This window comes from Aquarana catesbeiana, linkage group LG01 (assembly GCF_042186555.1).
Source record: "Aquarana catesbeiana isolate 2022-GZ linkage group LG01, ASM4218655v1, whole genome shotgun sequence".
In the NCBI taxonomy this organism is placed as follows: Eukaryota; Metazoa; Chordata; class Amphibia; order Anura; family Ranidae; genus Aquarana; species Aquarana catesbeiana.
In genome coordinates this window covers 75,220,657-75,233,390 of record NC_133324.1, presented here as the reverse complement: position 1 = coordinate 75,233,390, position 12,734 = coordinate 75,220,657, and the positions used below count along the sequence as shown (strand labels likewise).

The window sequence follows — 12,734 nt, the reverse complement described above, 5'->3', positions numbered from 1 at the left end:
GTACTCACTTTTGTTGCCAGTGGTTTAGTCATTAATGGCTGTGTTTTGAGTTATTTTGAGGGAACAGAAAATTTACACTGTTATACAAGCTGTACACTCACTACTTTACATTGTAGCAAAGTGTCATTTCTTCAGTGTTGTCACATGGAAAGATAGAATAAAATATTTACAAAAATGTGAGGGGTGTAATCACTTTTGTGAGATACTGTACGTAAGTAACATGTGTAACAATATTATTTTTGGGATTATTTTATGGAAGCAAAGATATAAAGCAGCAATGGTGACATTTAGCAAACGTCACTGCAGTGACTCAGTTGTGAGTGCTGTAAATGTTTGCTGAATGTGACATTCACATAGCTTCCCACTGTCCCTCTTCTGGAAGTTACATAGTTAGTCATGTTGAAAAAAACACTAGTCTAATTCAGTGGTCCCCAAACTGTGACCTGGGGGCTAGATGCAGCCCTTGGCTTGCCTTTATTCAGCCCTTGGGGCACCAATCCTCTCACTGACATGAGACACTATTCCTACCACTGACACCAACAATGGGGCATAATTCTTGCCACTGACACCATCAACAATGGGGTACTATTTCTCACACTGACACCAACAATGGGGCACTATTGTTCCCACTGACATCAGCAATGGGTTACTATTCCCCCTACTGATACCAAAGATGGGGCTCTGTTTACTCTCAATAATGACGGGACAATTTCTACTCCCACTGGCCACAGTCTGGCCCCCCCCCCCAAAAAAAATTTTTAGAAAATTTGGAGACCCCTGATCTAGTTCAGCCAATAGAAGTAAATCCCTCTGTCGCTCTTTTCCCTTTAGTTTTCCATCTGCTGTATAGTCTACTAAAATAAATACACCACTTAAAGTGGAAATCCAGTCAAATACTAAGACTAATTCTACTACCACCCCATTCCAAGCCTATTCTTTCCAACCTGTTAATGAAAAGATCTGTATACTTACCTATTCCCTGGGTGCTCCGGTCCAGTTACATGATCAGGTCCCAGTGCTGGCTTCAGTGTAGAGGAGAAAATTGCCAATGGACGCCCCATAGTAAGCCTGTGGGTGACGTTGTTGCACAGGTTCTGCAGCCGCTGTCAGCGATCTCTCCTCTTCAATAGACATGTGCGGTTCGTTCCCTTCCTAATCGAAATTCTGACAATTTTTTTTCTATTCCGAAACTTGGATGTATCCAAATTTCTAAATGGCAATAGTAACGAATTTAAACAAATCCGAAATAATTAAACACATTTTCGGACGAAATTAGAATTCAAATAGTTTTCAAATCGATTTGCGAAGAGAATAAAATAGAATAGAAAATAAAGGAATAGAATAGAAAATAACATAATAGAATTGAAAAGAATAGAGTAAAACAAAACAAAACAAAATACAAAATAAAAGAACAGAATAAAATAGAATAGAAAATAAAGGAATATAATAGAAAATAATATAATAGAATTGAAAAGAATAGAGTAAAACAAAACAAAATACAAAATAAAAGAACAGAGTAAAATAGAATAGAAAAGAAAGGAATAGAATATATTAGAATAAAATAAAAAAAAGAATAGACTAAAATAGAATATAACCATCTTCTGAAATTTGAATTTCAAATAGAAATCAGAATAGAAAAGAATAGAATATAAAAAAAACAATAGAATAGAGTAAAATAGAAAGAATATAACCTTCTTTTCCGAAATTCGAATAGATAAAAATTTCAATTTGAATAAAATAGAAAAGAATAGAATAGAAAATAAAATAATAGAATGGAATAGAAAAAAAACTATAGAATATAATAAATATAACCATTTCCCAAAATTCGAATAGAATAGAAATTGATTAGAACAGAAAATAAAAGGATAGAATAGAATAAACTAGAAAGAATATAACTATCTTCTCAAATTCAAATTTCGGATAGAATATATTTTAATTCAAATAGAAAAGAATAGAATAGAAAAAAACAATAGAATAGAGTAAAATAGAAATAATATAATCTTCCGAATTTCGAATAGATAAATATTTCAATTTGAATAGAATAGAAAAGAATAGAATAGAAAATAAAATAATAGAATATAAAAAACAATAGAATATAATAGAATGAATATAACCATTTCCCAAGATGTGAATAGAATAGAAAAAATAGATTAGAATAGAAAATGAAAGGATGAAAAAGAACAGAATAGAATAGAAAAAAACAATAGAATAAAATAAAATAGAATATAACCATCTTATGAAATTCAAGTTTCAAATAGAATAAATTTGAATAGAATAGAAAATAATAGAATAAAATATAATAGAAAATAAAAAAAAATAGAATGGAAAAGTATATAAAAAACAATTGAATAGAATAAAATAGAAAGAATATAACAATATATAATAATTAAATAGAATATAATTCAAATAGAATAGAAAATAATATAATATAATAGAAGGGAAAAAAATTGAATAGAAAATAAAAGAATAAAAAAGGATAGAAAAGAATGTAAAAAACAATAACATAGAATGGGATAGAAGGAATAAAACCATCTTCCAAAATTCAAATTTCGAATAGAATAAAATCAATTTGGAATGGAATTTGAATTCGAATAAACAAAACAAATTCTGGAAGCTAATTTAACTAAACGAATGGAGAGATCATGTGGCCAGTCCGGAATGCCTTCAGCATAGGTAGGTATAGACCTCTTTCCTTTACAGGGTAGTAAGAATAGGCTTATAATGGGGGTGGGAGTAGGTTTAGGCTTAGTTGTTATTTGACAATACTTCAACTTTAATTATCATAAATGTTACACTACAATACGCCTTTCATTCAACCTCTTTATTACATCACGTATTTTGAGAAACAAATATAAGGCCCTTTTCAGATGAACTTTCTGTCTGCCCATGTTTTATATAGATATAGACAGAACACAACTGTATCCCATCCGAGTCCATTTAGGTCTACAAAAACAAAAGGAAAAAGTTAACTTTTCCATTTTTGCAGACTCAAATGGGATGGATCAGATGGACACTGATGAAAACAGACACACATCTGCCCATGACCGCCTACCCATAGGGATAGCAAGATTTTAGATTGTAAGCTCTAATGAGCAGGGCCCTCTGATTCCTCTTGTACCAAATTGTAATGTAAGTGTACTCTCTGCCCTCATGTTGTAAAGCGCGGCGCAAACTATTGGCGTTATATAAATCCTGTATAATAATTATAATGGTGGAAAAATCAAAATGGATCTAGATGTCACAATAGTGAGACATGTGTCCTGTTCAGATCTGACTTGGCAAGGAATCTGTGTGAAAGGTGACTTAACCACTTGTCTGCCTGGGCAATTTTTTTTGTGCACATTAAAATCTGCTTTTATTACACCAATACAATGATATATTTTCTGAAAAAGAGACACGGTGAAATAAAATAGTGGCAGTTGTCTTTTTTTCTTATTATCGCATGATAATAATTTCAAGAAAAAATTCACTAGAATAAACTTTAGTGCAAACAAATCCAATATTATATCCAATTTTTGTTAAAATAAAGCTGGGGTTGTGGTGATTAAATAGATACAAAATATGTTGTACGTCGGTACTTTGACGTAGAATATCAGGGTTATGGCAGCAGATAGCTGCCACAAACCCGGCATTTTCTGAAACGGCGGCCGGTCCCCTTTAGGTTAAAAGTGGTCTCTGCGGCAGATTCGCCGTCCAGTCGTCTCCGGCACTTACTGGAGCCGTTGGTAGCGGCAGAGACAATCAGATGCTTTCCCCTCTGATGGCCCCCACTCGACTCAATGACGTTGGATGATGGAAGCGACGTCAAACGTCACTTCCGCCCAACGGCCTTAAAGGGGAAAAAAAATTATTGAAAAAAAAAATACTTTTTTTTTTTTTTGCATTTAAGTGTAAATGTGAGATCTGGGTTTTTTTGTCATGCTTTTTTTCCTATTACAAGGGATGTTTACACTCCTTGTAATAGGAATAAACGTGATCCAAATTTTCTTTTTTAAAGGGACAGTGTAAAAATAACAAATAAAAAGTAAGGCACAGAAGCGAACGCATACGTAAGTCCGCCCTCATATTAAACGGTGTTCAAACCTCACATGTGAGGTATCGCCACTATCGTTAGAGCGAGAGCAATAATGCTAGCAGAAGACCTCTTCTGTATCTCAAAACTGGTAACCTGTAGAAATTTTGAAATGTCGCCTGTGTAGATTTTTAAGTGTCAAAGTTTGTCGCTATTCCACGAGCGGGTGACATTTTGAAACCTGACATGTTGGGTATCAATTTATGATACATTATCTTTCATGATATTAAAAAAATTGGGCTAACTTTACTGTTTTCTTATTTTCTAATTAAAAAAAGTGTATTTTTTCCCCAAAAATTGCATTTATAAGACCGCTGTGCAAATACGGTGTGACAAAGTATTGCAACGACCACCATTTTATTTTCTAGGTTGTCTGAAAAAAAATGATAGAATGTTTGGGGGTTCTAAGTAATTTACTAGCAAAAAAAAACTGATTTTAACTTGTAAACAACAAGTTTGAAAAATAGGCCTGGTTCTTAAGTGGTTAAAATTGCACGTGCCTGCGAAATTGAAAATATACTATAATACTCAAAATTATCCATAGGTGATGCTGATTGTGCTTGATTAACTGTGACCCTGGGTACAGTAGCCGGGGGTAAAAACAGCTTTGATGTACTTGTTTTCTTTCAAAATAAAAAAAAAAAAAAATTGAAAAAAAACAGCTTTGAATCCGGAAGTAATGTAATACACGTCACTTCCAAGTTCATTAGCCATGGGGGGGATTAGGGGACAGGTGTTTCCTGATCTCCTCCTGTTCTCACTGTTACAATTGCCCCACCATGGACCCTTCAGAGTCATCTAAAGTGATCGGGTGGCTCTAGAGCTGGCATCACTAAATGGCGGACCGCGGTCTGGATTCGCACCGTGTCGCTGTCCCATCAGGATCCAGGGTGCAAAAAGGACTGCTGGTGGGGGTGATGTAAAGGGGCAGAGAGCCCAGGGGGGTGATGTAAAGGGGCAGAGAGCACTGCTATAGGGGGGCAGTGCTGTTGAGGGGGTAGTGTAAAAGGGGAGTGATGTGAAGGGGGCAGAGGACACTACTGGGAAGGGCAGAGGACACTACTGTGGGGGGTGATGTGAGAGGGCAGAGGACACTACTGTGGGGGGTGATGTGAGAGGGCAGAGGACACTACTGTGGGGGGTGATGTGAGAGGGCAGAGGACACTACTGTGAGGGGTGATGTGAGAGGGCAGAGGACACTACTGTGGGGGGTAATGTGAGAGGGCAGAGGACACTGCTGTGGGGGGAAGATGATGTAAGAGGGGCAGGGATCTCAAACTGGCAGCCCTCCAGCTGTTGCAAAACTACAAGTCCCATCATGCCTCTGCCTGTGGGAGTCACGATTGTAACTGTCAGCCTTGCAATGCCTGGCTGGAGGCCCGCCAGTTTGAGACCCCTGCTCTAGAGCAGGGGTCTCCAAACTTTCTAGGCAAAGGGCCAGTTTACTGCCCATCAGGCTTTAGGGGGACCAGACGGTGGCCAGTGGGAGTAGAAAATCCCTTGGCATCAGTGCCCCATCATTGGTTTTGATGGAAGGAATAGTGCCCCATTGTTGATATCAATGAGAAGAATAGTGCCTCATTGATGGTGTCAGTAGGTGGAACAGTGCTCCATCATTGGTGTCATTTGGTGAAATAGTGCCCGAAGGGCCAGATAAAGGCAAGCAGAGGGCCACATCCGGCCCCCGGGCCGCAGTTTGGAGACCACTGCTCTACAGGCTCACTTTTACCTGAAAGCCCATTGTCGGCTCTAAAAAAAAAAAAAACAACATACCAAGCCCATAGCTGCAGCAGCCTTGAACTTGCTTGAACTCCTTTGTATACCAAGATGTGTATACATGTACCTTGGTAGACAAGGGGTTAAAAAAAAAAATCACCAAAAATCCTAAAAAAAATTTAAAAAAACCATTTGAAAAAATTTTTTTTTTAAAAACTTACCTAAACCCTTGTTGCTAGGCAGTCTTCCTAATCTGCCTCTTCCTATTCCGCGGTGTGTTCTCCCCGTTGTCTTCTGGGAACTGTGTATGTTCCCAGAACACCACGGGGCCGTTCACAGAGCGGAGCGCCGCGCCGCTCGCACGTGCGCAGTAGGAAACTGGCAGTGAAGCCGCAAGGCTCCACTGTCTGTTTCCCTTACCTAGGATGGCGGTGCCGGGTCCCGAGAGCCGAGGGATGGGTCGGCCTCGGGTGGCCGACATCGCGGGCACCCAGGACAGGTAAGTAGAATTTAAAGTCAGCAGCTACAGTGTTTGTAGCTGCTGACTTTTTTTTTTTTTTTTTTTTAAATTCCTTTATTTTTATTTCAACAATGCATGTTACAGTGTGATATACATGTTATCAAGATCTATAACATTTAGTGAGTGGTAAAAAAGAAAAAACAGAGGTATGAAGAGGACTTTAACAGAAACTACCGTCGACTAAAGATGTGACACATATACATTCCTCTAGTTTACACGGTCTGTATAATGAAGGCGGAGCCAGAGTGTATGGGAAAGTCTGATGTAATGATTATCATACTATCCATTTGCAAGCAGTTCCCTGAGATATGCCTCGTTTAAACTAAAGGCTCGTGTATTTATCCTTAGACAACAGGTATATAGGTAAACCAAAATAACAAAGAGAGAAGCTCTCCACTGACCGGAGGTGGAGATATTCCTTGCCGATCAGTAGAGTCCGGCAAGGGGCAACTAACGTAGAGTAATGTATACCATGATATTCAACATATCTGATCTGATCTTCCCTTAGCCGGAAAAGTATAGGGGGTTATGTGAGAACCTAGGGAGAGAGGGGGAGGAGGGGGAGAAAAGCGGGAGACAGTAAGGAGGGAGAGGCAAGAGAGAATGAGAGGTGAAGTGGAGGGGGAGAGAAAGAGAGAGGTAAAGAGAAGAGGGTGGCGGTGTCACCCTCCAGCCAGGCAGGGTCCTCGTATCAAGGAGTGTCCGCATTAAGTCATCTCTCGGAGGTAGGCCTCGGTGTAGATGAAGTGTTGCCAGGGGCGCCAGGTCTCCCGAAAGGCTTCCTCCCTGTCATGCAGGGTGGCCGTAAGATCTTCCATGTCCCGCAGATCATTGACCCTCGCATACCACTGAATCTTCGTTGGTGGGATTACCGATCTCCAAAATAGAGGGATGCAGGCCTTAGCCGCATTAAGTAGATGTATGGTGAGTGAAGCTTTATATTTCTTAATTGAACTTCTAGAAAGGTGCAGTAAACAGGCCCCGGGGTCTCCCCCCAGTGCGACACCCGTCAGATGCTCGACCGTATCTGTCACCTCTTTCCAGAACGGTTTAATCTTGGGACAGTCCCAGAAAATGTGCAACATTGTTCCTTCTCCTGCTCCACAACGCCAACATAGATCCGGCACCTGCGGGAGGAACCTGTGAAGAGTGGATGGTACTCTGTACCATCTGGTCACAATCTTGTAGCAAGTCTCTTGGACCCTTGTGGCCAGAGAAGATTTTTGGGCAAAGTGTAAGATCTTTTCCCTTTGTGTTTCATCAAAATGCGCTCCCAGTTCTGTCTCCCACTTGGTAAGGAAGGGGGGCACAAAACCTTCAGCCGGGGCGATCAGAGAGAGGTAGATCAGGGATAAAGAGTGGCGTATGGGCTCTCTGCGGTGGCAGATACGTTCCAATTCCGTAAGTGGGCGTGGGGGACCTAGGGTTCGGGCGCTTCGGCGTAAAAAATTACGCAGTTGGAGACCACTCAGGAAGTCCAATGGCCTATCTAGGACCTCTATTCCCGCGGTCGTCCTGAGCTGGCCACCGGGATCTAGGAAGTCATGGAGGTGTGGCCATCTATCTCCCGCTGATAAGGCTCTAAAAATCGGCCCCTGGCAGCCCGGCAGGAAGTCAGGGTTACCCAGGATCGGCACCATAGGGGAAGGGATAGGTGAGATCTGGGTTTTGCGAAAGGTTTCTCTGACCACTCTCAATGTGTTTCCCAGAGTTGGGTGTTCGGCAATGGATTTCGGGATCGGAGTGGTAAGCCACGGCCAACTCCTGGCCGTACCGTCTGAGTCCTCCATCTCCATGGTGACCAATTGTTTGGCCTCTAGGTGACAGTACCAGTCTATCAATCTGGTAAGATGCGTTGCCCTGTAGTAGGCTTTTATGTCTGGTAAACCCACCCCTCCCCTGCGTTTTGCCAAGTAAAGTAGTTGTAATTTTATGCGTGGCTGCCTGTGTGACCAGACAAATTCTCGGAGGAGTGCGTCGATTCGCTTGAAAAAGGAGGGCGGGAGATGTATGGGGAGGGCCTGTAGAAGATAGAGTATCCTTGGGAGGGCTGTCATCTTGATGGCATTACAGGGTCCAAACCACGTTAAAGTGAGGGCGTGCCAATGCTGCAGGTCTGTTTTAAGTCTGTGTAGGAAAGTGGCAAAATTTGCTTGGTATAGGTCGGCGGGGTCCGCGGTGATGGCCACACCCAGGTACGGAATGGTATCGGTTGCCCAGTGGAACTGGTAGTTCAGGCGCAATTGTCGGATATTTTGCGAGCTCAGTGTGATATTAAGCATGGAGGATTTAGACATATTTATTTTAAATAGGGACAGAGCCCCGTATTCCCTCAGAGAATGAAGCAAGACGGGGAGTGAGGCAATGGGGTCAGCCAAGAAGAAGATAAGGTCATCTGCGAATGCGGCGACCTTGTGGGTTCCAGATGTTTTACGGAAGCCCTCTATGTGGGGGTTGGCCCGTATCTTACAGAGCAGGGGTTCTAAGGTAAGAATGAAGATTAGGGGAGACAGGGGACAACCCTGTCTGGTACCATTCCGAATGTCAAAATAACCCGACCTGGTTTCGTTGACCCTGACCGCCGCTGTGGGGCTAGAGTAGAGTGATAGGATCCAGCTGAGCATCGACGACCGAAGGCCAATGTGTTCGAGAGTAGCTCTAACAAACGTCCAATCTACACGGTCGAAAGCCTTCTCTGCGTCAGTTGACAGCAGGAGAAGGGGTCGTCGCGTGGTCCTAGCGGCGTGTATGAGGTTCAGCACCCTAATTGTGTTGTCCCGTGGTTCCCGTTGAGGGACAAAGCCCGCCTGGTCTTTGTGAATTAGGTTTGGTATGTGTGGGAGCAATCTGTTCGCCAAGATCTTGGCAAATAGTTTCAAGTCAGTGTTTAGCAGCGCTATCGGTCGGTAGTTTCCACACCTAAGTGGGTCCTTTCCCTCTTTGGGGATGAGAGAGATGTATGCCCTAAGGGAGTCTATGGGGAAAGAGTTACCTTTCGTGATAGAGTTAAGTGCAGCCACTAACGGTTTGGAGAGCGTCTCAAAGAATGTTTTGAAGTAAGTTGAAGTGAGGCCATCAGGGCCTGGGGCTTTCTTTGGCTTGGAGCTCGCCAGTGCCACCCCCAACTCCTCCACCGTGATGGGGTCATCTAACTCCTCTACGGTGTCGGCCGGTAAAGATGGCATGCCAGAGGAGGCTAGATATTCATGTGGGGTGGATCCTCCAGTAGGGTTAGGGGCATCGGGAGAGGTTTTATCTAGGTTATAAAGACCGTTGTAAAATGAACGGAATTCCTCTGCTATTTCTGTTGAGGTAGAGACCCTCCGACCCGTGGGGGACAAGATGTGGGGGATGAAAGTTTTGGTGCGGGGACCGCGTAAAGCTCTGGCTAGGAGAGAGCCAGGTTTGTTAGAGAATTCGTACATTGTACGACGTGACCATGCTAGCCTCTCTTTCGTTTTATGCGACAGAAGCGAGCGAAGCTCTTCACGTGCTTTAAGTAACTCCTGGTATACGGAGCGTGCTAGGCTAGCCTTATGTGTGCATTCAAGGGTCTTAATCTGAAGTAGAAGTTCTTCAGTTCTACGAGTTCTTTCCCTCTTGAGACGTGCCCCAATACCTATCAAGATGCCCCTGATAACTGGCTTGTGCGCCTCCCACACCACCAAGGGATTGGGGACCGAGGGTACATTAAATGCAAAATATTCCTGCAATTTGGCTTGGATCTCCGCGCGGGTCTCTGCAGATTGGAGCAGTGATTCGTTCAGTCTCCACGAAGGTGGAGATTTAGACATTGGTCCCATTTGGAGCGTCAAGTGTATGGGGGCATGGTCAGAAAAGGAAATGACATCTATGGATGAGTCCACCACCCTTGGCAGGTCCTGATGGGAAAGGAGCAGGTAATCTAATCTTGAGTACGAATGGTGAACTTGTGAAAAGTACGAGTAATCCCTGTCCTTGGGGTGTAAGAGGCGCCAGGGGTCCATCAAACGAAGTGAGTGAAGATCAGATTTAATACGTTTAAGGCGAGCGTATGAGAGATGAGAGGCACCCCGTGAGGTGTCCAACAGGGGGTCCATTGCGAAGTTCATATCGCCCCCAAAAATGAGCATCCCCTCCGTGAACTCAAGTTAGCTGCTGACTTTTAAATTTTTTTTTTTCAGGCCGGAATTCCGCTTTAAGGAAGTGGTGAAAAAAAAGTACTTGGGAGGTTTAACCAATCACTTTTCACATATTCATTCTTTGTGAACTTAGAATCTGAGGTCGTGGTGGGGTGCTCCGGTTGCCTACATACCTTGTGCTAAAGGTGTCCTTCTTTCCCATCTTAGAAAGGTGGGAGTCATGCATTCGCTGTTCTTTCAATATTCCCCCCTCCATGACTTCACAGTTAATGCATTTCTATTCAACTTGCCAGAGATAGACCCCAGTAACCCTCACCATGTTGATGTCCTGATAGTGGAAGAGCGTCTCCTGCAGTCCACAGTAGAAGATTATAATAATTGGATGTGCCAGGTAACATGCGTAACTGATCTTCGATATTCTGTTCCATATTTCACATGACAGCATTGTATTTAGGGGACCTGTGAAAAGGAAAGAAATTTATTTCATGAGACCTGTGAACGCTGCAAATAATTTAATTGTAATCCCTGCCTTACAATAACTATTCCTAAAAAATGTCCCCTCCCCCTCCTGCTACCTATCCTGACTACCCTATGTGAAAAAAGATCTGTATACTGTGGTATTGGGGTGATTATACTCACGTGGTAGGTGCTTTTCAAAGGAGTTGCACCAGTTTACAAAAAAAAAAATGGAAAGTTTATTAGACATGTGCGGTTCGTTTCGTTCCGAATTCGGACGAATTTTAGTTTTTCAGAAATTCGGATGTATCCGAATTTCCAAATTACAATCATCTTGAATTTAAACGAATCCAAAATAAATGGAAAAAAAAATATAATTTGAATAATTTTCAAATACTTTTCGAATTCGAATAGTATTCGAATACGAAAAGTTTTGGAATTCGAATCGTTTTCAAATTCGAAAAGTTTTCCAATTCCCAAAGAGAATAAAATAGAATAGAAAATAAAGGAATAAAACAGAAAATAAAATATAAGAGTAGAAAAGAATATAACAGAAAATAAAAGAATAGATTATAATAGAGTAAAACAGAACAAAATACAATAGAAAATAAAAGAACAGAATAGACTAGAATATAATAGAATCAAATAGAATAGAATAACATAGAAAGAATATAACCATATTCTGAAATTCGAATTTCAAATAGAATAAATTTGAATTTGAATACATAAGAAAAGATAGAATAGAGAAGAATAGAAAAGAAATAGAATAGAAAAGAATAGAATAAAAAAAACAATAGACTAGCATAGAAAGAATATAACCATTTCCCAAAATTCAAATAGAATCAATTTGAATACAATAGAAAAGAATAGAATAGAAAATAACAGAAGAGTATATAAAAACAACAGAATAGAAAGAATATAACCTTCTTCCAAAATTTAAATTTTGAAAAGAATAAATTTGAATAGAAAATAATAGAATAGAAAATAATAGGAAAGAATAGAACAAATAAAAAAGTGTATAATTAAAAAAACAATAGAATATATTAGAATAGAAAGAACATAACCATTTCCCAAAATTCAAATAGAATCAATTTGAATTTTAATAGAATAGAAAAGAATAGATTGGATTAGGAAGATGGTTATATTAGTTGTTAGTTGTATTCTATTCTATTGTTTTTTTTCTATACTATTGTGTTATTTTCTATTCTATTATACTCTATTATTTTCTAATCAAATTCAAATTGATTCTATTTGAATTTTGGAAAATGGTTATACTATTTTTATTCTAGTCTATTGTTTTTTTTAATTTGATTCTTTTCTATTCTATTCAAATTTCAAAAGATGGTAATCTTTCTAATGTGTTCTATTCTTTTTTTATTCTATTCTATTCTTTTATTTTCTATCCTACTTTGTTCTGTTTTACTCTAATATATTCTATTCTTTTATTTTCTGTTATATTATTTTCTATTCAATTTTTTTCTATTCTATTCTTTTATTTTCTATTCTATTTTATTCTCTTTGGAAATTGGAAAACTTTTCAAATTCGAAAACTATTCGAAATTGATTCAAAAACTTTTTGAATCGTTTTGAATTTGAAAAATCCTAATAGATTTGAAAACAAATAAAGAAAACTAATTTTGAAAACGAATAAAAGGAAAGAAACAAATTTAACTAAACAAATTTATGTAAATAATGAATCGAAACAAATTTTTTCGTTCTGCACATGTCTAGTTTATATCGGTCAATGGAAAATATCAAGCCACCTGTCTCCCTTGTCAGCAGCACTGCTTCTCTTCTTATCAGTCTCTCCCGACAGTGTTGTGTAGCTCTCCTGGTTCACCTAACTTTT

The 12,734-nt window shown here is 40.0% G+C and overlaps 1 protein-coding gene and 1 long non-coding RNA gene across 2 annotated transcripts in view; one reads left to right on the top strand and one right to left on the bottom strand.

The window, feature by feature from the left end:
• Positions 1-12,734, top strand: part of LOC141132312 (uncharacterized) — a 218,840-nt gene that overhangs the window by 42,408 nt on the left and 163,698 nt on the right. The window lies entirely within an intron of this gene.
• The window catches only part of LOC141132298 (O-acyltransferase like protein-like), a 104,263-nt gene that overhangs the window by 4,370 nt on the left and 87,159 nt on the right, over positions 1-12,734 (bottom strand). The window contains exon 14 of the mRNA XM_073620565.1: positions 10,746-10,888. Coding sequence (XP_073476666.1) covers positions 10,746-10,888 — 143 coding nt within the window. The remainder of the gene's footprint in view (positions 1-10,745; positions 10,889-12,734) is intronic.